The sequence below is a fragment of the Rattus norvegicus genome, chromosome 14, assembly GCF_021556685.1.
Source record: "Rattus norvegicus strain SHRSP/BbbUtx chromosome 14, alternate assembly SHRSP_T2T, whole genome shotgun sequence".
Taxonomy (NCBI): Eukaryota; Metazoa; Chordata; class Mammalia; order Rodentia; family Muridae; genus Rattus; species Rattus norvegicus.
Genome location: NC_141547.1, coordinates 82,994,355 through 83,015,987, shown reverse-complemented (window position 1 = coordinate 83,015,987; position 21,633 = coordinate 82,994,355). Strand labels below are relative to the sequence as shown.

Below are 21,633 nucleotides of genomic sequence, written 5' to 3'. Positions count from 1 at the left end.
TAGGAATCAGGTAGTAGAGAGACTTATTTTTCATGTTCAGCCTTTTATAGTATTTGAATTCTTACCATGTCCACTGTTACTTAGCATCTTAAACCCCATCCTCCTCCTTTAGGGCCAGTGAACACCTTATCATCAACAAGTTCCAGGTCAGCTATTCCCCCAGGAAAGACCCCACACTCAGAAAAGGTGAGGGTGGATTTAGCACATCCAGGGAAGCTAAAGCTAAAACATCTAGGAAATGCAGTTTTTCTGTGTCTGTGAGTATTAAGCAAGTGAGGCCAAAAACAAAGAGTGGAGATGTAACAGAATGAAGAGAAAGGTCTTGTGTCTCACATAAGAATGTACTGAACGCAGGAGTCTCACCAGTAGAAATTTATAGTAATACATTTTGATTACATGTGTAAGTAAAAAAAATCAAAGTGAGTATTACCTGCCAATAAAAATGCAGGGCCAATTTCCTTTTAAACAGTGGGTTTACGGACAAAAATGGACCACACCCTGCCTGGATAGGGTCAACAGAAAGTTGGATGGGGGCGATGCGGGGGTGAGTGCACCAACTCAGAAAACCCATCTATTGGAGAATGTTTCAGAGAACTATTCTGAATGCTACCCCCTAAACATGATGGCAGAGCTCAAGCAGGCACTTCCAGCCACGTGTGCAGTTCCCTCACCACCACTCCCCCATCTTCTGCAGAGACCACGGGACACAAGGTGGCAGCCTCGCTTTGATGGATACAAATCCCAAGGTGGTTTGGGTCAAGAGTACAAAATCAGTCTTGAACAGAGGTGTGAAGAGTTGGGACTGGAACCAGAATTCTTCCAGCAGCCTTCAGATGAAGCTCTTGCCTTTCTGGCTCTGAGTAGTTGTCTGAAGCACATGGTCCCTCCTCCTCACTTCCAGAGCATGGGAGGTGCAGGGCTCTCTGGAGCCCAGAGAGTACATAGTAGAAAAGCAGCAGCAAAGGCTCTCCAGGAACTAGCACCACTGAGGAAGCCGTCTCCTCCAGAGAGCTCTCTCACACCTTGCACACCCTGAGAATCTTTGGAGTTCAACATTCAGAGCCATCTAGCCCAGGGTCTGACCAGTCAGAGCTGTCTATGCTTGAGCTTGGATAATGTGGTTGACTCAGGAAATGGCTCTTCCAGTACAAAGTAGGTGGTGTATTGGGAAATTTGAGCATTAACAAACATCTCCAAGCTGTCTGGATACTGCCACATCCAGGATGACTGACAGCTGCTCAGGTAGCCTACAGACCTTCACAGCCCTGACTGGACACCAGGAGATCTGTTACAGGGAAAGTCTTTCTGATACTGGGCCTGTTTTGATTACCCCTGGAGGGTCTTGCAGAGCTGAGTCCCTGGGGCCATATATCTTTCATATCCCATTGTTGATGCCCTTGGAGCCTCTCCAACTTCAGGATGGCGCTTTCTTCATCCTATCTTGAGGTGCCAGGAGCTGAATGGCTCAGACTCTGTGCCCTTTCAAGAGTCACACAAAAAAAGTACGGTCTCACAGCAGGCATTAACATCTTCTCTTTTAAAAAATAAATATTTATGTAAACTTAGGGAAGAAGATTCAAAGAATCTCCTTCCCAAAGCACAAATGTCTCACATGACTCAAACCAAGATTAAGTCCACCAACTCACAAATGAAATTCCCCTCCCCAGAAGCTGCTGTGTTGAGGGGTGGGTGTGCGAAGGAGTTGATCTTACTCCCAGCTCCTCAGTCCCCTTTGGTGATGAGGTCTTCAATGTAGGCATCCAGCTCATCATCTGTGTTGATGTCTATGTCCTGGAACAGAGTGGGGCGGGAGTCAGATGGGGCAGGAAAACAGGTTGAAGAATAGGGCTGAGCTGGAATCCTGTTATCTTCTCCCCCTTGCTGTCAGCTTCTGTTTCTTGCTCCTGCCCTGCTTCTAAATCTCAGTTAAATCTGCATGCCCAAAAGTATGGGAGCTTTCTCATCAGGTTCCCTGGTTCTAACCGGCACACCTTCAAACTAATTAGTGTCTTATATTAAAAATTGGACTATGCCACATCCCTTGTGGTTTTCTACTCTTGGGCTCAAACCACATACTTAGGTCTCCAAGCTCTCCTACTGTCCACAATTCCCTACTATAGCTTAGTGAACTCCCAGTCTCAGTGCAAGTATCCCTACCCTGAGAAACCTAGTCAAGTGGCTCCCCCAGGATTCGGCCTCTCATTATTTATTTCACAGCACCACCCCATTAATAGCTCCAGCTCCTTCACCAGCCTGTCCGTCCCCAGAGATCAATCAGGTTCTCAGTGTCTACTGTGGAGAAAATATATACCAGATCCCTAAGGGGCAATGTCCCACTTCTACTCAGGCACATCTGGGGTATCATTTAGATAAGGATTTTGCTGTGGCTTAAAGGGCTCTCACACAAACTACACTGCCGGGGGGTCTGGTTGGGACAAGGCCCGGCAGCTCCATCACCCTAAGGCCTCTGGTCAGGGCTTTGAGCAGCCAGGATTGGAAGCAAAGATTCCTGTGAGTGGTTGAGTCCTAAGAGACGTCCAGTCCTTCCCTGAGACCAGTTGTTCTAGCTCCTGAGGGGGCTCCTGGCTCACCTCCTGCACTTTTTGCAGGAGAGCTACAATGTTGGTCCTCAACTTCTGTAACTTCTCCTCTGTCTCACGAAGCTTTTTCTCCGATGTGCGTAGGCTCTCCTCGGAGGCTTTTGCCCGTGAATCAGCACGGCTCTGGTAGGAATGGCACAGATTCTGGAGCCCTACCTCATACTGCTTGAAGTATTCTTTCTGTGGAAGGAAACAAGATATGGGGTACGAGAAGAGGAGGGGAGGGCAAAGAGTTCATAGGATGCTTGGTTTTATTTCACTATAAGGGGAAAGCAGTCTTCTAGAATCATGGTAAAGTGACCTCAGTGGCAGTCCTTTGGGGATACGATGAGGATGAAGACACGTGCATTCAGCCAAGTGCTCAATACAGGAAGGAAGTCTTACCTTTTACACATGACAAAAAAAAAAAAAAAAAAAAAAAAAGACGGTGGGATCATTCTAGTTCAAGCACACCTATCTAACTCCAAAATAGGACAGACTTACCTAACAGTGTTAGAACCAAAGAGCTACCAAGCACCAACCAACAGCAACTATCCCCAGCTTTATACAGTAAATAGCTGCACAGCAACAGAACCTTCACTACGAAGTAGTTAAAACAATTCACGTAGTACCCCTGTGCGTCTGCTCAGAAACACCCACTGACAAAGGGAATCATCTTCAATGACAGACCCACCACAGGCCCCGCTGCCCACTGAAGTCTAAACTCTAGTACTCATCTGCTTCTGTGGAAGTTAGATAAGCTGCTGCATTGAGGGGTTTCTGACTGTTGTGTTGTGTGTCAAGACAACATGATAGCAAGAGCAACTTCACATTCTACATAAAAAATACCTTGGTTGCACAAAATAAATTTTAAGTCAAATTTAAATGAATCTCCCCCCCCCCCCCCCCCGAAGCTGCGGACCGAACCCAGGGCCTTGCACTTGCTAGGCAAGCGCTCTACCACTGAGCTAAATAAATCCCCAACCCCTGAATATCTTTTTTTTTTAAAGATTTATTTATTATATATAAGTACACTGTAGCTGTCTTCAGACACACTAGAAGAAGGCATCATATCTCATTACAGTTGGTTGAGAGCCACTATGTGTTTCCTGGGAATTGAACTCAGGACCTCCGGAAGTGCAGTCAGTGCTTTTAACCACTGAGCCACCTCTCAGCCCCCAAGTGAATATCTTGAAGGCAATTATATTAAACGTTTAATTGTGAAAATACTAGCGGACACCATTCACACACCGGTAAGGACAAAAATTAATGCAACTAGAAGACAAAGTTGTGCCTTAGTACTGGTATGCACTTTTACAAAAACAAGCTAGATATTATTTTCAGACGTGGACAGTGCCTACTCCTAAGGTTCTGCTGGGTCATGGCTTTTGCTTTGTATTTCACAATTTGATGCCAAAAGTAACAAATCAAACTGCAAGAAGATGTCTGTTCTCCTAGAACGTCTGGAGAACCTGGTCTAAACAAGGGCAAAAGCCAAAGCCAGGCTGGGCTTACTGTGTGACAAGAATGTGGTGGGTCTTGTGCCCCCATAAAGGCAAGGGCAACAGACAAAATCAGCTGAATGCACATTTCTATAAAGCAAGCCATTTGCCAACTGCCTCTGGCTACTTTCATGCTGTGATTACAGAGCAGATTAGACACTAGGCAGCCTACAAACCCATTCCTTGCTATCTGGCCCTCAGCATTAGTTCAGATCAACAATTCCTTCAGCACCATTTCCTACATAAAACTGAGCTAAGACTGATACTCAAGATGTACCATTACCTCCAACTCCTTCAGCCTATTGATGCTCACAAGTCTCCTGCCCCACTTCAGAGTCCCCTGCACTTGAAGCCCTGGTTGAGTTTTGTTTGGCTGGTTAGGTTTTTAGACAAGGGTTTTTCTTCTCGACCCAAGCCGCCAAGACGCTCTGGACACTGCCTCTCAGCAACGTTTCCCTCAGTCCCGTGGCCAGCTACCTAGAAGCAGCAACTTCACCTCTAGCAGGTTTCTAAGTCGGTGAAGCAGAAAGCCAGCAGGAGGTGCGCTGGGCTACCAGGCCCTCATGCTCATCTCTACCTGCCACTAGTCTCACTTTACCTCTCTGCGATCTCACATTCTAGCACAGTGAGTCTAATCCCATCAATGTTACCTAGGACGGGTTTGACAAAGAAGAGGGAGGGGGAAGTGCATCTGTCCTAAATCCGAGGTGGAGCTGCCTTCCTTTTTTGCACAGCAGTCCTGTCTACTCAGATCTTCCCAGCGAGAGGGAAGCTGGTGACAGTAAGCACGCACGGGCACGGTGTAAACAGCAAGAGTTAGGCCTGACTCACCAGAGGAAAGGATATTAGTTCTTCTGAGTTCATAACACTCAGCTCCTTCTTGGAGATCGGGAAACTTGGAGGCAAGAAGTACCGCAGGCAATTCCTAAGTAGGAGAGGAGGACGGAACTCAGAACAGCATGGAAAGAGTACAGAATTATTGTTAGCCCAAGGAGAAGGATAGAGAAACACAAACCGAAGAATCTGGACAAGGAGGTCAATAGTCTCATGGCTGGTACTGGTGGCAGTGGTGTCAGGCTCAATGGGAAGACCATCAGAGGTGGAAGGCTCTGGCAAGGCCACAGCCTGCTGGGCCACCATAGCCTCCTCCTCCTCTCCACCTTCTTGCTGCGTGTCAGGGCTCTGATGCTCTGGGGAAGGTGGCTTCATCAGTCGTACATCTTCACTGCCTTTCTCCACCCTATGGGGGACACAGAGCTCCTAAGAGGGTGCCAGGAGGGGACGTGGGGGTACCTCCTCTCTTTGCCCTAGCTGGCTTCTGCTATTTTGATCTCCCAGAAGAGGGCATTACCAGCGGTCTCTTGGTGTTGTGTCTGTGGGCACATAGTCAAACTTCACTTTCCATCGAACCACATTCTTGCCCATCTCCACAGCTGTGACACGGCCTGTATACCACTCCCGGTTCACACGGACCTCTACATGCAGTCCTTTATCTAAGAATTCAGACACAAGTGAGAATCAGAGAACTGTATCCGTGTTCCCACCCCAGCCAGGGCTGTATGTGTAAAGGTAGTCCACAGGTGGACCCTAGGTATACACCTAGGGTTAGCAATGCTGGTTCTTCCAGCTGTCATGGAGCCAAGGCATAGGATGAACGATTTGCCAAGGGCAAACACCAAAGAAAAACTATTAAAAAGGGCAAAAGCATAAAACAAACAAAAAAATAAGCCAGGCAGGGTGGCACATGCCTTCAATCTCAGCACTTGGACAGTGTTCCAGAAGACTACAAGTTCAAGGCCAAACTCTAAACTATACAATCAGTGTCTGCTCAAAAACTTCTAGGACCATGAATGAAACATAAAAAACCAAGAAGGGGCAACTGGACCAATGATGGAACAGAGCCCAAACCCAGGAAGCTGATAACTTTCAGGAGAAAGCTGCGACAGTGAAGGTTCCATTTCCATCTCCATCACAGCCTGACAGGGATCGCCCCAAACTTGCCTTTCTGAGCCTTCTTGAGTTCAGCCGGGTCATCTTCCCCAGCACTGTCTGAGAGCTGCAAGGAGAATAGTCTATCAGAGGCTTCTTCAATGGCCCCTAAAACATAGCCTTTTGTATACCTGGCTACCCATAGTCATCAACTATAACATTCATGCCATGTCTTATCTACTCTCTGCCACCTTTATAAACAAAACAGCAGGCAAGTGGCACGTTTGAGGTGATTCTGGGCGCCGAGATGCACACAAGTGTATGCTGGCCTGTAATTAGGACGTCTTAGGATCCTACCTGGCCCGTATTTCTAATCATCTGGGTAACAAGAGTCCTTGAGAGGTCCCACTAGGCTCAAAGCCTCAGTCATTAACTCAGTGGGAGCTGGCACAGGCCCAGGGAGGCAATCCCTGTGAACTGCATGTGACTACCCACCTCGTTTGCCTCCTTCTTCTCCTCCTTCACAGCAAGTTTGCCCCGCTTGCATCTCTCTTTCCTCTTCTCAGCTTCTTCTTCAGCCTCTTCCTCATCTGAGACTACGAGACTCCGCTTCCGACCTGAGGATGCCTAGAGCAGAAGAGCAGAAGCATGAACTGACCATGCTCAGTTCCCAAGATGCAGAAGATTTTATGCATCCTCAAGGAACTATTCCGAGCAGCTATGCCAGTCCCCCTTGGGATTCCTCAGTACACACATACGCAGCCTCCTGGTCTGACCACAGGAGAAGTTCTCAGCTTACTTTCTGCTTAACCTGCTTGTCGGCCAGTGGAAACCTCCTTGACGCTCAATGACTATGACCATAACCTACCAAAGCCATCTGTCATCAAGTTAACAAACTATGCCCACACCATGAGAAGCCAACTCAAGTTTTCTGCAGACCAAGGCTGGGTGTGCTGAGTGAAAACAAAAAGTTCCCTGGGTAAAGATCTTGCTGTGTTAGTCCTGAGCAAGGCTCTTCAGCTACGTAGCCTTCTTTTCTTCAGGCGCATCAGAAAAGCTTTAAGATTCAGTAATCCTGGATTCCCCCAGGATAACTTTTCCTATGGTCCTGCTAATGAGCTGGAACATGGAGGAGGGAAAGCATCTATCTCACCATGGACTGTTTAGCAGGCGGCTCCGGCTTCTTGACCATTGGAGTTTTGATGGCTTTTTGAGCAGGGACCTCCCGGAGGTTCTTGGAATTGGGGATTAGAGATGGTGAGGGAGTCTGGACAGTAGGGGTGGGTCGGGGTACGGTCTTGATGGGAAGGTTTGCAGGCTTTCGGGGTGCCTCAGCTGGCTGGAGTATCCTGGAAGTACTAGTTTCTCCTCGGGCTGCTGTAGCAGGTGGTTTTGGAGAGCTGATAACAGACGTCTTTCGGAGCTGGGTAGCTGGTCTGGGAGTCTGAATAGAAGGGGGTCTGCTAGGAGCATTCTTGATCACTGCAGGTAAAGGAGGTGACCGAGGACGCTGAGGTCTCCGTACAGGTTCCTGAAAAAGCCCACAGTGAGAACATTGACCTGAGCTTAGACACCAGCAGAGCCCTGCTTCCCTTATGTCCCGGGGCTTTACTTCAGTAGAAGGTCTTGTAGTCACTTCTAAGGGCAGTTTCTTCAGGTCAGCTTGTGAGCGGATGGGCGTGGTTTTCTGCAAAAACAAATATAACAATGAAATTGTATATCTTGGTATAATGAAATAGTATCTTTCTGAATCTTCACTATGTGCCTGGGACAGTGATCAGTTCTATTTCTGAAAACTTTTATTATCGCTAGAAAGGCATTACACACAGACACACACACACGAAGGGTACCTATGTGATTGATTCAACAACTGAGAGACTGGGGAAGTCTTTAAATTTCCTAAACAGAAAAACCAAAAAGGTGGGAAAGGACTGGTAAAGAAAAGTTGTCATGAGGCCAGAAAACTGGATAGGATCAACATGCTTAAGACATTTACAGATTGTAAGTTTAGTACATTGTACAGACAGAGAAGAAGGAAAAATGCTTTTGTAACAAATATGAAATTGGGGGCTGTAGAGATGCTCATTGGTTAAGAGTATAGATTAGTCTTGTAGGACTCGCAACAAGGATCTGATGCCCTCTTCTGGAATATACAGGTATCTGACTCAAATTCCTTATGCATGTGCACATGAGCACACACACATATGACTTTAAAATAATAAAAAAAATCATTAAAAAAACATGAAATCATGAAACACTGGAAACATTAAATACACATAAAAATTTGATCAACCTTAAAAATAAAAATTAGTCAGATGATGGTGCTCACCTTATCCCAGCAATTAGGAGGCAGGGGCAGGTGGATCTCTGTGAGTTAAAGGCCAGTCTCATCTAAAAAGTTCCTAGACAGCCAAGGCTATTACACAGAGAAACCCATCTTAAAAAAACAAAAATAAACAAATGGACATTAAAATTAATCTTTGCTTACTTTTCTCAACACTGGTAAAAAGTGCAAAATAATACAAAATAATACATCTTTTGCAACGCAAAGATTTTTCTTGTTTGGTTGGCTTTTGTCTTTTCAAGACAGGGTTTTTCTGTGTAGCCCTGGCTGTCTTCAAACTCAAAGATCTGCCTGCCTCTCAAGTACTGGGTTAAATGAGCATGCCTTGAGAAAGATCTTGTAAAGAGACTTAATATTTTGCGAATTCTTTTCCAATTTTACAAATTACCAGGAAATTATATACTAAAAATAACATGTGCATGTATTAAATGCGAGTGCTTCCCTATGACTATTACACATTAGACTTTTTTTTTTTTTTTTTTTTTTGGTTCTTTTTTTCAGAGCCGAGGACCGAACCCAGGGCCTTGCGCTTCCTAGGCAAGCGCTCTACCACTGAGCTAAATCCCCAAGCCCCTAGAGAGACTTTTATGTGTAGGTATTTATGCAAAACTGGAAACAGCTACTTCTGCTGATCTTAGCTACCAGAGAAACTTAAGTTCTTCAGATTTAAGTTGATCTCAGTGAGACACTGTACCAAGAAAAAAATACAATAAAATGCAAGAGCAGGTTAGGGCTACAACACAGTGGCAGTGCCTGACCGATACATACAGAGCCCTAGGCTAATGCCTGCTCTTGGGGGTGAGGATGGAGGTGGGGGTTGAGGAGGAGAGGGGGGAGGAAAAGTTTTAAAACTCTTGAGTGAGTTAATGGTGATTTCTTTACGATAGGATATTTATTTTCTAGAATGCTTATATATTCTAAATACATTGTATAAACTTTGGATACACAAACAAAATAGTTTGTTATCTAAATAATTAATAAGGTGTACTGGAAGTTTTTGGACTAAGAATTCAGGGCTGAAAAATCTTGGTGGGAACACATGGGGAATGGAAGGGACAGGAAAACCACCAAAGGTTCCTGCCTGGACAAACGCTGCCACAGGCTGGCTGTGCTCACTTGCCCATGACCTCATACCTGAAGAGCTTCTAGCTTTTCCTGCTGCTGGCGAATTTTCTCTGTCAGCTGCTTCTGCTTTTCTTCCTGGGACTTTGGGTCCTTTTTTAATGTCCCCAAGGGAACCTTTTGCTTCTGTTCAGAAGCTTCACAGCTGTGAAAAGAGAGACTGGTAGCAAAACAAGGCTCCAACAGGGAAGAGACTCGTTGTCCTGCAACCACCACAGAGCTGGAGGGAACACTGGCAGGCACAGTGAATGTCCAAGTTAGCTTTAACTATAGACTTGATTGAGGAATTGCCTAGATCACATTGGCCTGTGGGCATCCCATGCCCATGGGGGACTGCCTTGTTAGACTGATGTAGGAGGGTCTGGCCCACCGTGGACAGTCATATGCCTAGGCAGGTGGTCGGGATGTATAAGCATACATAGCTCTAAGCATGAGCCAGAGTTACTGACCTAGTATATAGAATTTCTTTATGGTTCTACTTCAAGGTCCTGCTTCAACTCCTGTCTGACTTCTCTAAATGATGGACTATGCTTGGAAATGTAGCTAAATTGCTTTTGTTCCTGATGTCTTGGACAGTAAGAGAAAGAAAACTACCACAGGGAGGGAAGAGTACCCACAATCCTTGTTAAAGAAAGGCTCACCGGTCCTGCTCAGGATCAGGGTTCATGGAGCAAACCCAAGTATCAGGGTAATCTTTTTCTACTGAACTCAGCTGGAAGGGAAGAGTCCTCCATTTCAAACACAAATCTGCAAGAGAAAAATATCCTTCAACAGGTCACACACACCTATCAACAATTACTGGAATCCTGGCTCCTTATATCTAGGCTCATAGCAAGGATGTCCTTGATTTTCAACCTCTTTATTATTACAAAACAGTGATTTACCTTATAGACAGTGATTTTAGCAAGGATTAAAAATATCACGGGATCTTGATGCTATCAAGTCCTATCTAGGGCTGGAGAGATGGCTCAGCGGTTAAGAGCACCGACTGCTCTTCCACATGGTGGTTCACAACCATCTGTAATGGGATGCGATGCCCTCTTCTGGTGTGTCTGAAGACAGCTACAGTGTACTTGTATATGATAAATAAATAAATCTTTAAAAAAAAGTCCTATCTACCAGCCCTTCCCATCTATCAGGATCTAGCAGTCCTTCCTTCCTCTGGGCTCAGTCCGTCATTCTAAACCCTACATGGTACCAAACCTACTGAGCCTGGCCCAACTGGTATGAAGTGTCTCTGAGTCGTGGTGACTGTCTACCTAACTAAGAGAAACAGGAGGAACTAGCAGGCCACAAGACTGTGCTCACACAGCCACTGCCAAACAGATCCTGTCCCTTGTGGAACCCGAGTTCATGAATATTAGTCAAGTCAGAAGGCCAGCTGAGACTAAAGACAAGAATATCATGACAGGAGTCTGGAGACCACTCAACTCACCACACTGGATGGTGGTTGGAATTTCCATAGCCCTCCGGCGTTTGAAACGCAGCTCACTGGACGGGGGTTGGTTCCAGTTGGCGGAAAGATAGCCAAATTCATCCCAAAACTTGATGATCCCACGCTGGGCTAGAAGACAATGCCCACACATTAGGAGGGAAGCAGCTGTACATGTGACAATGTGAAACCCTCGTCCTAACTAAATCACCCTCTCAAGCCACATAAGCACCTTAAGGCTCATAAAGATAGGCTGAGGCCTGGTGGCCTGGTCACATTACCGATGGCGATGTCCTTCCAGTACTGTGCCAAGTGCTCCCCCATTGCTCGCAGCAGGTGCCGGTACTCCTTGGCATCAGCAAAGTCCTGCTTGTTATGCGTAGGCTCCAGAACCAGGTAGGGCACATCGACAACCCCGACAACCCCACCGCATGCCCTGCAAAGACAGAGCGGTCACAGCTATGTCACCAAAACACTCCCGCCACTCAGCAGGGCTGGCAGACTCTGCTAGAGCACTCACATGCCCCCTTCCAGCTGTGGGCCCACTTTCTCATACATCTTGATCAGGCGGCTACAGTTGTAGATAAACATGCCATCTAAGTCCCGGTGTTCAATATTGACCCCAAAAACAAAATTCAGTTCCTTGGGTTCTTTGAGTGCTCTAATAAAGGAGAAGGAAAAAAAACAAAACAAAACAAAACAAGCATATCAACTCACTAGCAGAAAAACATCATGGTGACAATGGTATGTTAAGTTTAGTTTGAGACATGTTAAAGTTCACATCTCTATTCAATATGTGATGTTAGACTTGATAAGGATCGGCACAGCTCATGACCCTCTGTGTATACATAGAACTTCATGTAGCAAAACAGGGATAGATTTAACTGTGACACTGCTGCAAATCTCTGCAGAGTTACATGGTAGAATAAATATAACATCACAGTCTTACATTCCGCAAAATCCCAGTTACATATATAACAGTAATAGTTCAGCCTGGTTTGTTTTTCAACATAGAGTCCTAGACAAACTACTCTGTAGCCTAGGATAGCCTGTCTCTGCCTCCCAAGTGCTGGGATTAAAGGTGTGAACCACTGCACCTAGCTTATATAATAGCTTTAAAGGCAAAAAAGTAACAAAAATACAGAAGATACTCATGACATGTCAAGAAGATCTCGGGACAAATTGGAGTGAAGTAAGCTGAAACTGTGTGAGGAAACCACCGGAGTCTAGCTAGGAACTCATGCCCCAGAGGCTGAGCCACACAATACACAGCTAGTGGGATGATGATTTATACCACACAGTACCTTCTAAATAAAACTGCACAAACCATAGTATCATTCTCTATAGCCAGTAGGGAGAATGAACTATGAGCATAGAAAAAATTCAAATGCATATTTTCAGAAGAATAAGGGAGTTTCACACTTTTTTACTTAAACAGTTTACACTTTTCAAGTTTTATTACAACGGGCATTCTTGGCAACCTTAACAGAAAAAAGTAAGAGAAGTACAACAGTGTGAAGGAAGTGAGTTTAGGACTTCAAGTGTCAACCTGCCTGCCTTCCACAAGTCAGTAGAAGCCCTTCAGTGCATCCGCAGGAACAGCACAGACTGCTTTCTCTAAGTACACTTGGGCCAAATGGCAGCCTGTCTGTACGAATGCTACATAATTTTAAAAGACTAACGGGCTGTCCAAGTGCTCACCGCTGCTTGGCATCCTTGATCCTTTTCTTGACATCGGCTTCTCTACGCAGGGTGATAGCTGCATTCTGCACCTGCCGCAACATCACCTGCAAATGTGTGACATCAGGTGAGTGGAAGAGGTTTGCTCTGCCACAGGAAACAATATGACATTTTTACACTGCTATTACCTGGATGCTAAAACTCACCTCCAGATTACTTCTTTCCACAGAAAAGTGACCTGACGGGGACACTTCATCTTATTAAGCTAAGGGTAGTGGATCCTAGTACCACATAAGCCATAGAAGAGAGTTTGAGTGTAAAGACTTACCCTGGAGTCCCGTGTCAGGTCCCCACCCATGCGTACTTCTAAAGTCCGAGCTTTGCTCTCTGCCTCCCGGGCCTTCTCTTCAGCTGAAACCGAAAAGCAATCAAAGGTTCAGAACTCCACCATCTTTCCTTTCTTCACAGAATGGTCCCTGCTGCACAAGGAATATATGCTAACAGGGAAAAGGCTACCTAGAGGAGTGATGGCCACATGGGCATCTCTAGGCTTGGACTAGAGAACTGCTTCAGAACAAAACAAAAACAGACAACCATCACAACAAAACCTGACATTCAAAACTGTCATGGTCAAGATATACACGCCTGTAATTCTAGTACTTGGCAGGCTAAGGCAGGAGGGTCACCCAGTTTGAGGCCAACACGGGACAGAGATAAGTCTATTAAATAAAAATTATAACCCCGAGGAAAGCATTATTTATACCCTGACATGCTTTTCAAGCTTTACAAATTAATTATAAGAGTCGATGGGAATTCAGCCATCAGCATGAGTTGGAGCCTGAAGAATGCTGTAGACAATCACCCTCATCAAACAGCCAAGAGAACTATGGTTATTCTGGGAGAGAAACCTTGTGATTTCTGCTTCAGGACAAGCAGTATGCACTATAAGGTATTTCAACCAGTCAAGCCAAAGAGTTGGTTTGTTAAAGAAAGACTCTATAGGTGTGTTTAATTCCACTGCCGCCCTTCGTAAAGTCCTAGAAACAGTGGGAGGAGGAGTCAAGTGTGGAGAAAAGTACTGGGAAGGTTAGATAGGGGGGACCTGGAGAGGAACTGACTTATGGTAGGAGAACAGCCTTGTGCCCAGGCTTCAGATAGAAGCAGTGCCCCCAGCTCCATCCCTCCTCCTAACACAGGGAGTAGCATTACCAATCCGGGCTACATGCTCTGCTTTCTTCACTTCCTGTTCTGCCCGAGTCTTGAAACGACTTGATGTATACTTGTACATCCTGAAGAGTGGAAAAAGCAACCTGAAGGCCAAGCAGCAGTGGGGCAGGCAGCCAACTTGAGCAGCTCAGGAAGCACCCTGCCTCCTCCCATGTGGTTACCCTGGTTCCTTGTGATGGAACAAATCCAGGCTCAATTCCTTACTTAATCTGTCTTTGGTGTTCAGCAGGATAAGGAGATTAAAGATGATCACCAGTGTTCCTGAGAAGAGGAATTCTCCCTCTCTGCCAGCCAACCCTGGCTCACCCTCCACATTACCACAAGCTCCATCTAGAGCGCCCAGATCCTCTCACCACTGTTCCCAGGAATCGCCATCTAATCTCACAGCAGGAACAAGTCTCCTTTCCTTTCCTGTAAAGAGTCTACAGGCTCCTGAACTTGAGACAAGACAGCTCCCTGTGCCACTCTCCACATCTCAGAAGGCCCTTCCCTTAAATGGCCTGGTCAATTAACCCAACAGCCTGTCAATCACTTCTGTCCTCCAGAGAGAAGTGTCTCTGGTAAACAGGTACAGTCAGCAGTCTTAGATGTTTCGCATTGCACCACCCTCACAATACCCCAGAGAAATGTGGCCAGGCTCCCTTTCCCAGTCCAGACCATGGTAGCTAGGCCCTTACCTGGGCTTATACAGGCAGCAGGAGAGTCTCTTGGTCTGCACCTTGTGTCCATGGATGAAGATCCTCATCCGGGGGTCAATATAAAGTACAGCAGCATAGGCTCGGAAGGAGCGTCGCTCTGGTTTCCTGGAGAAAGCAGGAACTGAGACATCCTGTGCCCACACCACAGTAAGCCCAAAGATAGGTATAGACTTCCTCTCATTCTGGCTCATGCCACTTTGACATGGTCCCTCACCACAGGTACTCCATCCTGCCGTGTCATGTCCCTAGCACAGGTGCCCCACAGACACCTCACCTGGCCGTTACAGGAACCCCAGTGCAATTTCGCTGTCCCTAGACCCAGACCTCAGTCTCTTCTGTCAATGAAAGAGTTAGAAAAGGAAACCACTAATCTTTGCTTTAGCCTGGCTGAGGAATCACTGCCTGTGATTAAACAGGCAGGAAATCTCAGACTTCCAGATCAATACTGCTACTACCAAGAGAAAGCCAGGAAAGGTCTCTTCCAGCTTTCCCTAGAGTCATCTAAGGAAGTGAAGACCAGTCCCAGGTCCTGCCACCCTTCCCAGCCATACTCACGTGCCCTCTGGGGAGGTTTCTGCCATCTGGATATCTTTTGGATTTGAGATTATGTCTAGTTCTGGCTCTCCATTATCCATAAGCTTGAGATTAAAGATGATCACCAGTGTTCCTGGGGAAGAGAAATCCTTTCTCTCTGCCAGCCAACCCTGGCCCACCCTCCACATTACCACAAGCTCTATCTAGAGCTCCCAGATTCTCTGGGCTGCAGGGCCAAAGCCCACTCACCACTATTCCCCGGAATCTTCATGAACTGGTTCATCACTTGCTCCTCAGTGTGGAAGGGGGAGTACTTGTACACAAGTTCTGTCTCAATGGCAAACTTCTCCACATTGTCTGTGATAGGTTCCCGTGTTCGAGCATTCCAGGTAGGCAATGGGACAATCACCTGTGTTTGGGGTTAGCACAGAAACACACTGTGACTGGGGCTCCAGAGCCACCTCCTCCAAACATGCTGCTTTCTTGTCCCTGCAGCTATGTAGGATGGCATTAGGTTTGTAGCTTTAGGTCCTTCCCCAAACTCCTGTCACTATGCTGGTTTGTGTCTTTAAAGTCTGTGTGCCTGTCTGAGTTGTCTTTGGACATTTCATTAATTTGGTAAAAATTCTAACTTTTACCATTAGGGAAAAATATATTTGCAATTATCCAGTGAATCTAGAGATATAAACTACACTCTACAATTTAGCAATTCTACTTCTGAGTAAATACATCCAGAGGAACTTTTGCACGTACATACCAGCAAACATAGGAATAACCCAAATACCCACTACAGATGACTACACTGAAACAGTCTATGGTAATAAAAGCAAGTAAAGGCACAGTCACAAATATGAATGGATCTCACAAACACAGTAGTATTATCTGAAAGAGATACAAATGAATTTCTATATTGTCAGTCCACATGAACAGATACAAAACCAAATTAATACACAAACATCAATGAACCAAATTAATACACAAACACCAATGACAGACAATGCCCCCAGCCCACATAAAGGAAGTGATCATCCTAAAAATTACCAGTGGTGATTTCTCCCAGGGGTATGCTGAGGACAATATGGGTCCGGTGTTCATAGGGGACTTCTAACTTTGGGTTATAATTGTGGCTACATGGATGTATACTTTATTACAACAATTCCTCAACATATCTGGAATTTGATTTTATGTCTAATTAGAAAAGAATCCCTTTTCTTCAAGTCTTCCTTAGTGGCTTCATCATCCCTTGTTGGCTAAAGGGATCCTCTCTGTGCAGAAACCAAATGAAGCACCTCATGGACTCAAGCCACACGGCACACACATCAGACAAAGGGGAAATTCAGTACCTCGCACAGGCCTGGGTGAAAACTCCTTAGGAGTTCTAACACTCTAGTTTCTGAAAAGCTTCATGCTGAAGTCATATCAACCACAGCCCTGGCTTGGACGAAATTCCTCCTGGACTGAAAATGATCCTATTTTGAAATCTTGGCAGAGTTTTTGCACTAGAGTACGATCCAAAACAGTGACCTTCTAGCACCAAGTAAGGGAACAGTCTCGATCCAGCCTTTCCCTCAAGGGAAGCAAGTCACATGTGCATTCTGTGAGCTTGTCTCTACACCTTCCCAGGTGAGAACAACACCTCTCTAATCTGTAGGCACTAATTTTCACTGTCACTCCTGCTTGAGCTCTTATGTCACCAATCTCCCAGTTTTCCTCCTAGACTTTCTCCGGATCCACACCTTTTAAAGTTGGCCTGCTTAGGTCTCAAGTTCTTTTTTTGTTCCATTTTCTTTTTTAAGTGATGTTATCTGCTACTAACTATTCCAGAGTCTAGGACTAGGGATGTAGGAAGAAAAGGGAGAGAGAGGGGAGGAGGAAAGGCAGAGGCAGGCAGGCAGGCAGGCAGGCAGGCAGGCAGGCAGCCAGTCAGCCAGCCAGTCAGTCAGCCAGCCTAGAGCTAATATTGACTCTAAACTCCAGACAGACTTCACTTTACATGTCCCAAACTAATTTACACTGTACAATGTCCTCCCTCCTCATTACCTCTCTTCCTTTTTTCCAGCCCCAGAAGGCCCACTAGTTCCAACCACCAGACCAGAGTCTACAAGTCTCTCTAATCCCTTTCTTTTCCCCCTTCAATAATCATCAAATAATGTATCAGTCTCACTCTAAAAGTAACTTCATTTCTCTTAGCTCCCAGCTTGCTACTATAGACAGGACCTCTTGGCTGGTCCACCCCAAATCTTTCTAATCCAATCACTGCAAAGTAACCACATGGACTTTCTAAAGAGAATCTGATACTAGGAACTGCTTTATTAAAATTCCATTCACTCAAATAAGGCCCCAAGCATTGGCCCAACCTGGCCTTGTTCTCCCAAGACTCTCTCCCCAGCACCGACCTCGAGGTTTAAGGATGTTTTTACTGACTGACGCCAAGACTCCTTCCACCAGGTGACATTGCTGAGTACCACAGCCCAGGCTGTCTATCTTCTCTAACAGGTTTGCTCTCACTGCATCTCTCTCCAATATGCTGAATAAGGTGACAAACCTCATCCAGTAGGTGAGTGAAAAAAAATCCATTCATTGGATAACTAAAAATGGTAGAAAAAGGTTCCCATTTTAACATCATCTAGTTTGCCACAAATTTATGCTCAGATCTCAACAGGACTAGTACAAATTCGATCACTGCTAACCAACAGAGGAACAAACTGAAATTCTCAACTGGACTATCTACCTAAGTGACAACTATGAATTTCTTTCTACACAGGTCTCTCTCAAGCCTCTATCACTCAGACCTGAAAGGACACTGGACAGACTTTCCCTACTCTGTGTTTGTCCCGCTCTTGACAAACACAGTGGTATATGTTCTTAAATGCTACATTCAGGAGGCAGAGGCAAGTGGATCTCTGTGAGTTCGAGGCCATCCTGGTATATACGTAACAAGTTCTAGCCAACCAGAACCACAGAGTTAAACCCTGTCTCGAAAGAGAAAAACTGCTCTTTAGTCTGAGCCACTAGACCACAAAGAGAATCAGGTAGGTTTTTGTTTAGCTCACGCATTTTTTTTTCTTTCTTTTTTTCGGAGCTGAGGACCGAACCCAGGGCCTTGCGCTTGCTAGGCAAGTGCTCTACCACTGAGCTAAATCCCCAACCCCGCATTTTTTTTTTTTTTAATGTATAAGGATGTTTTGCTTGACTGTATGTCTATGCACCAGAGAGGCCAGAAGGGGATATTAGATCCTCTGGAACTGGAGTTATAGACGGTAAGTAGTAAGTTGACACATGGTGCTAGGAACTGAATCCTGGTCCTCTGGGACCAGTTCTCTTAACTGCCAAACCATCTTGCTAGTCCCTATTACCAATATATTCTAGGAAGTTAAGATTTATTACTAAGCCTGTCTTCCAGGACAGTAATAATTACGGGGGCAAGGAAGCATCTGTTAATAACACCAGGTGGAAAGCGCTATTAACAAAGATCATGCTGATGTCTTCCTACCTGCTTTACCACCCGGTTAGGGTCTGACTCATGGTTTCTGATATAAGTTAGATCAACACACTTCCTCAATAAGAAAATGTGTTCACAACATACTCCATAAAATAATCATCATTGGGGAAAGACTCTGATGTTCTATTATTACCACCAGCTATAATTTCCCATCAGTTAGGGAAGCCCAAAATGAATGCTCTGGTAACAGTTCTCCATGGAGACACCCTCCACAGAAGTGGAGTATCCTGAAGATATGGAAAAGCTTCAAATCCAACTCTTATTTCTTACCACTTCGCAGTCTCAGAAGCAGAATAGACATTGTCTGAAGTACCTGGAGATTTTACTTCCTCTCACATAAAGGTATTATCTGCCTTACCACCTTCCAACCAACCAATGCATCCACCCATCTCATCCTGTAATAGCAGGCACTGCTCTAATTCTACAGCTCCAAGGAGCCCAGAACCACAGACAAACCCAGTAAAAGTCAAGTAGCAACTCAGGCCACAAGGATAAAACTTACTTCATCAATGCCTTCTTCCTCATGAAAGGTTCGAGACAGGAAGAGGCAAGTCATGGTATCTTCCTTCTTAGTGAAGAGGATAAAATCCTTCCCAATCCGCATTGAGCCCCTGAAAGGGAAACAGAAAACAATTATTCCCCAAGGACTTGAAGCTCATCTGAAAAGGGAGCACACCTTCCAGGCATAACTGAAGCTGATCAGAGAGCTCTTCTCAAGAGCGCCAATACCCCAGAGTCCCAACAGCCCTTGTTCCCTGCCACTCAGCAAGCACTCCAGGCCGTGCCTTCTTTTTTTTTTTTTTTTTTTTTTGGTTCTTTTTTTCGGAGCTGGGGACCGAACCCAGGGCCTTGCGCTTCCTAGGCAAGCGCTCTACCACTGAGCTAAATCCCCAGCCCCCAGGCCGTGCCTTCTTAAGGGTCTCTAATTCCTTAGTCTATAACCTATAACCCCCTTGAGCAAACTTCCCTCATTCAGGATTTTGGGTTACTCACAATCCCTCTAGAATATACTCACAAAGGCCCCAAGCCCTGGCTTAGCGACCCTCCCAGCTTACTGCCACAACCCTAACAAATGAACATGCCTGATCTCTGGGCCCATGTGGTCTTCTGTGACGTTATCAAATTTCACTCCTGCAGCTGACACCTTCAATTCATCATCATCTTTTGGGGCCACACCCTCTTCCTATCCTGTCCTTCCTTCACTAACACAAAATCCCTTCCTGTCCACTCATCAAATACCAACACTGTCCAGAGAAGTGTCAGAAGTCTTTCAAAACTTGACTGAGACACTTACCAAATACAAATGCTAATTTGATCTTTGAAGAGCATGGCCTATATCCACGTCTAGTAACTCTAGCCATTCTCTGTCTCAGAACTGCTTTGCTATTTTGAGCTTACTCTATAGCCCTGAGTTTGTCTTCAACAAGGCAGAAATTTAAAAAGCTTGGCATAGAGCAGAGTGGTGGAACCTTTGCCTAGCATGTGCAAGAGCCTGGATTCAATCCCCAAAATCAATGGAAAACAAAATTCATCTGGCAAAAGTCTAAATGGAACCAATGGCTTCCTTCCTGTTAGGCCATGTTAATCCTTCTACAGAACAGGTAGAGACAGGCTTTTCCTGGCCGCACAGGGCAGGGCAGAAGTATGAAGCAGCAGTAGAAAGACTATCTACTCAACAATGAGGCTATTTAGTTCCATATTTTTCTGAACAGCTTCTAAGTTTTATGGCTATTATCTCATTAGTCCTTACAATGCCCCTGAGAAAAGACAATGGTAGAAGCCTCATTAATCTCTACATACAATCCAGCCTGGCATGTCAGGCATACAAATGAATGTCACATCCCATTTCCCAGGCACTCTTGAAAACTCCCAAGACACTCCATAGATACCCTCAGGGCTGTCAATTCTCTTTCCTGATGACAGGACTCATTTTCCTTAAACCTCAGTATGCTCCTTCCTTCCCCACAGCTTGTGGACAGCACTGCCCTCACACAAATTTGGCAAAACTTTCTTCATACCTTTTTTTTGTTTGTTTGTGGTTTTGATCCTGATTATAGAGTCTGATTACCAGAAACTCTAAAACATCACCTTCCTTGCTCAATCGATCCCATGCTTTCCATAAATCACCTCACCTAACTTCTGAACTTTGAACACTAGATGGCTCCAATTCAACGAGACCTTCATAAAAACCTCCTAAACATGTGACAACTGCATTCTAACTCTGTACAAGTCCCTTCTCCGTCTTCTAAGCACTTCTCAGTCACGTTTTACTGGCCCCTGAGGGAGAATTTCAGAAGTTAGAACCTCATTTTTTAGGTTAGGAAACATCAGAAAGTTAAAGCTAAGTCTGCGAAGGACTATCAAGACCCCAGGTTCATAGGAATTAGATAACTTTTTCAGAATCCTCTGGGGAAAGCTCCCACTGTGATCACAGATTAGGAACTCTCAAAGCAGTAAGAGCACTTGATCCTTAACTCTTGATAAGTCTGATCATATACAAGAAGTCACAACTTTAGTGACTAAATGGATAGATTAAGATCTGAACCTTTGTCTGACCAAAGTGAAATGGACAACCACTTCCATTTTCTAATCAGAAAGAGCTGGCTCATATCTCCACTCTCATAGGAACACCTGTACACTCAGGCAAGTCAGTTCCTATACATCTCAACTTTTTTATTTGAGAATGTTAATAAAGCCCACCCAACATGGGCTAAAGTGGTATCATCCATATGAAGTTTAGCACAGTGCCTCCTCGTACATGAGTAAGTGCTTATTATTAGCATTTGGTTCCTGTGCTGAGAAATCAAAGCCCAGGAACCAAGCACCTGGACTCTTTGGAAGCACTCTCTCCTCCACACCCAAAGCACAATGCACTTGAGGCCCAATCAAGGTTGTTGACAGATCAAACCACGACCTTTTCCAAAATAAACAACATGTTTCCACAGCAGGACAGGAACACAACTCAATTCCATCTGCACAAACTCCAACTCCACTAACCCTCACTCCACCAAAAGGCTCTGTGCAGATGGAGATAGCGACTTCAGAATAGAAACCCCTTCTCTCAGGGCTCCACTCCAAAACAGA

The 21,633-nt window shown here is 45.3% G+C and overlaps 1 protein-coding gene across 2 annotated transcripts in view; it reads right to left on the bottom strand.

Moving 5' to 3' along the window:
* Positions 1 to 357: 357 nt before the first annotated feature.
* Positions 358 to 21,633, bottom strand: part of Morc2 (MORC family CW-type zinc finger 2) — a 42,249-nt gene continuing 20,973 nt past the window's right edge. The window contains exons 6-27 of one of the 2 annotated variants that reach the window (XR_015636545.1): positions 19,052 to 19,160; positions 15,297 to 15,456; positions 15,069 to 15,180; positions 14,493 to 14,618; positions 13,798 to 13,877; positions 12,917 to 12,999; positions 12,610 to 12,695; positions 11,429 to 11,569; positions 11,190 to 11,344; positions 10,912 to 11,040; positions 10,118 to 10,223; positions 9,489 to 9,621; positions 7,623 to 7,697; positions 7,164 to 7,541; positions 6,506 to 6,637; positions 6,083 to 6,137; positions 5,433 to 5,574; positions 5,097 to 5,321; positions 4,913 to 5,006; positions 2,592 to 2,780; positions 1,647 to 1,791; positions 358 to 1,479 (exon numbers count right to left, since the gene is read on the bottom strand). Coding sequence is in view for 1 of the 2 variants with exons in the window: in NM_001415108.1 (NP_001402037.1) it covers positions 1,723 to 1,791; positions 2,592 to 2,780; positions 4,913 to 5,006; positions 5,097 to 5,321; positions 5,433 to 5,574; positions 6,083 to 6,137; positions 6,506 to 6,637; positions 7,164 to 7,541; positions 7,623 to 7,697; positions 9,489 to 9,621; positions 10,118 to 10,223; positions 10,912 to 11,040; positions 11,190 to 11,344; positions 11,429 to 11,569; positions 12,610 to 12,695; positions 12,917 to 12,999; positions 13,798 to 13,877; positions 14,493 to 14,618; positions 15,069 to 15,180; positions 15,297 to 15,456; positions 19,052 to 19,160 (2,779 nt within the window). In the remaining variant the exon portion in view is untranslated. Of the gene's footprint in view, positions 1,792 to 2,591; positions 2,781 to 4,912; positions 5,007 to 5,096; positions 5,322 to 5,432; positions 5,575 to 6,082; positions 6,138 to 6,505; positions 6,638 to 7,163; positions 7,542 to 7,622; positions 7,698 to 9,488; positions 9,622 to 10,117; positions 10,224 to 10,911; positions 11,041 to 11,189; positions 11,345 to 11,428; positions 11,570 to 12,609; positions 12,696 to 12,916; positions 13,000 to 13,797; positions 13,878 to 14,492; positions 14,619 to 15,068; positions 15,181 to 15,296; positions 15,457 to 19,051; positions 19,161 to 21,633 lie in introns of both variants that reach the window. The other variant, NM_001415108.1, reaches the window with a different exon arrangement.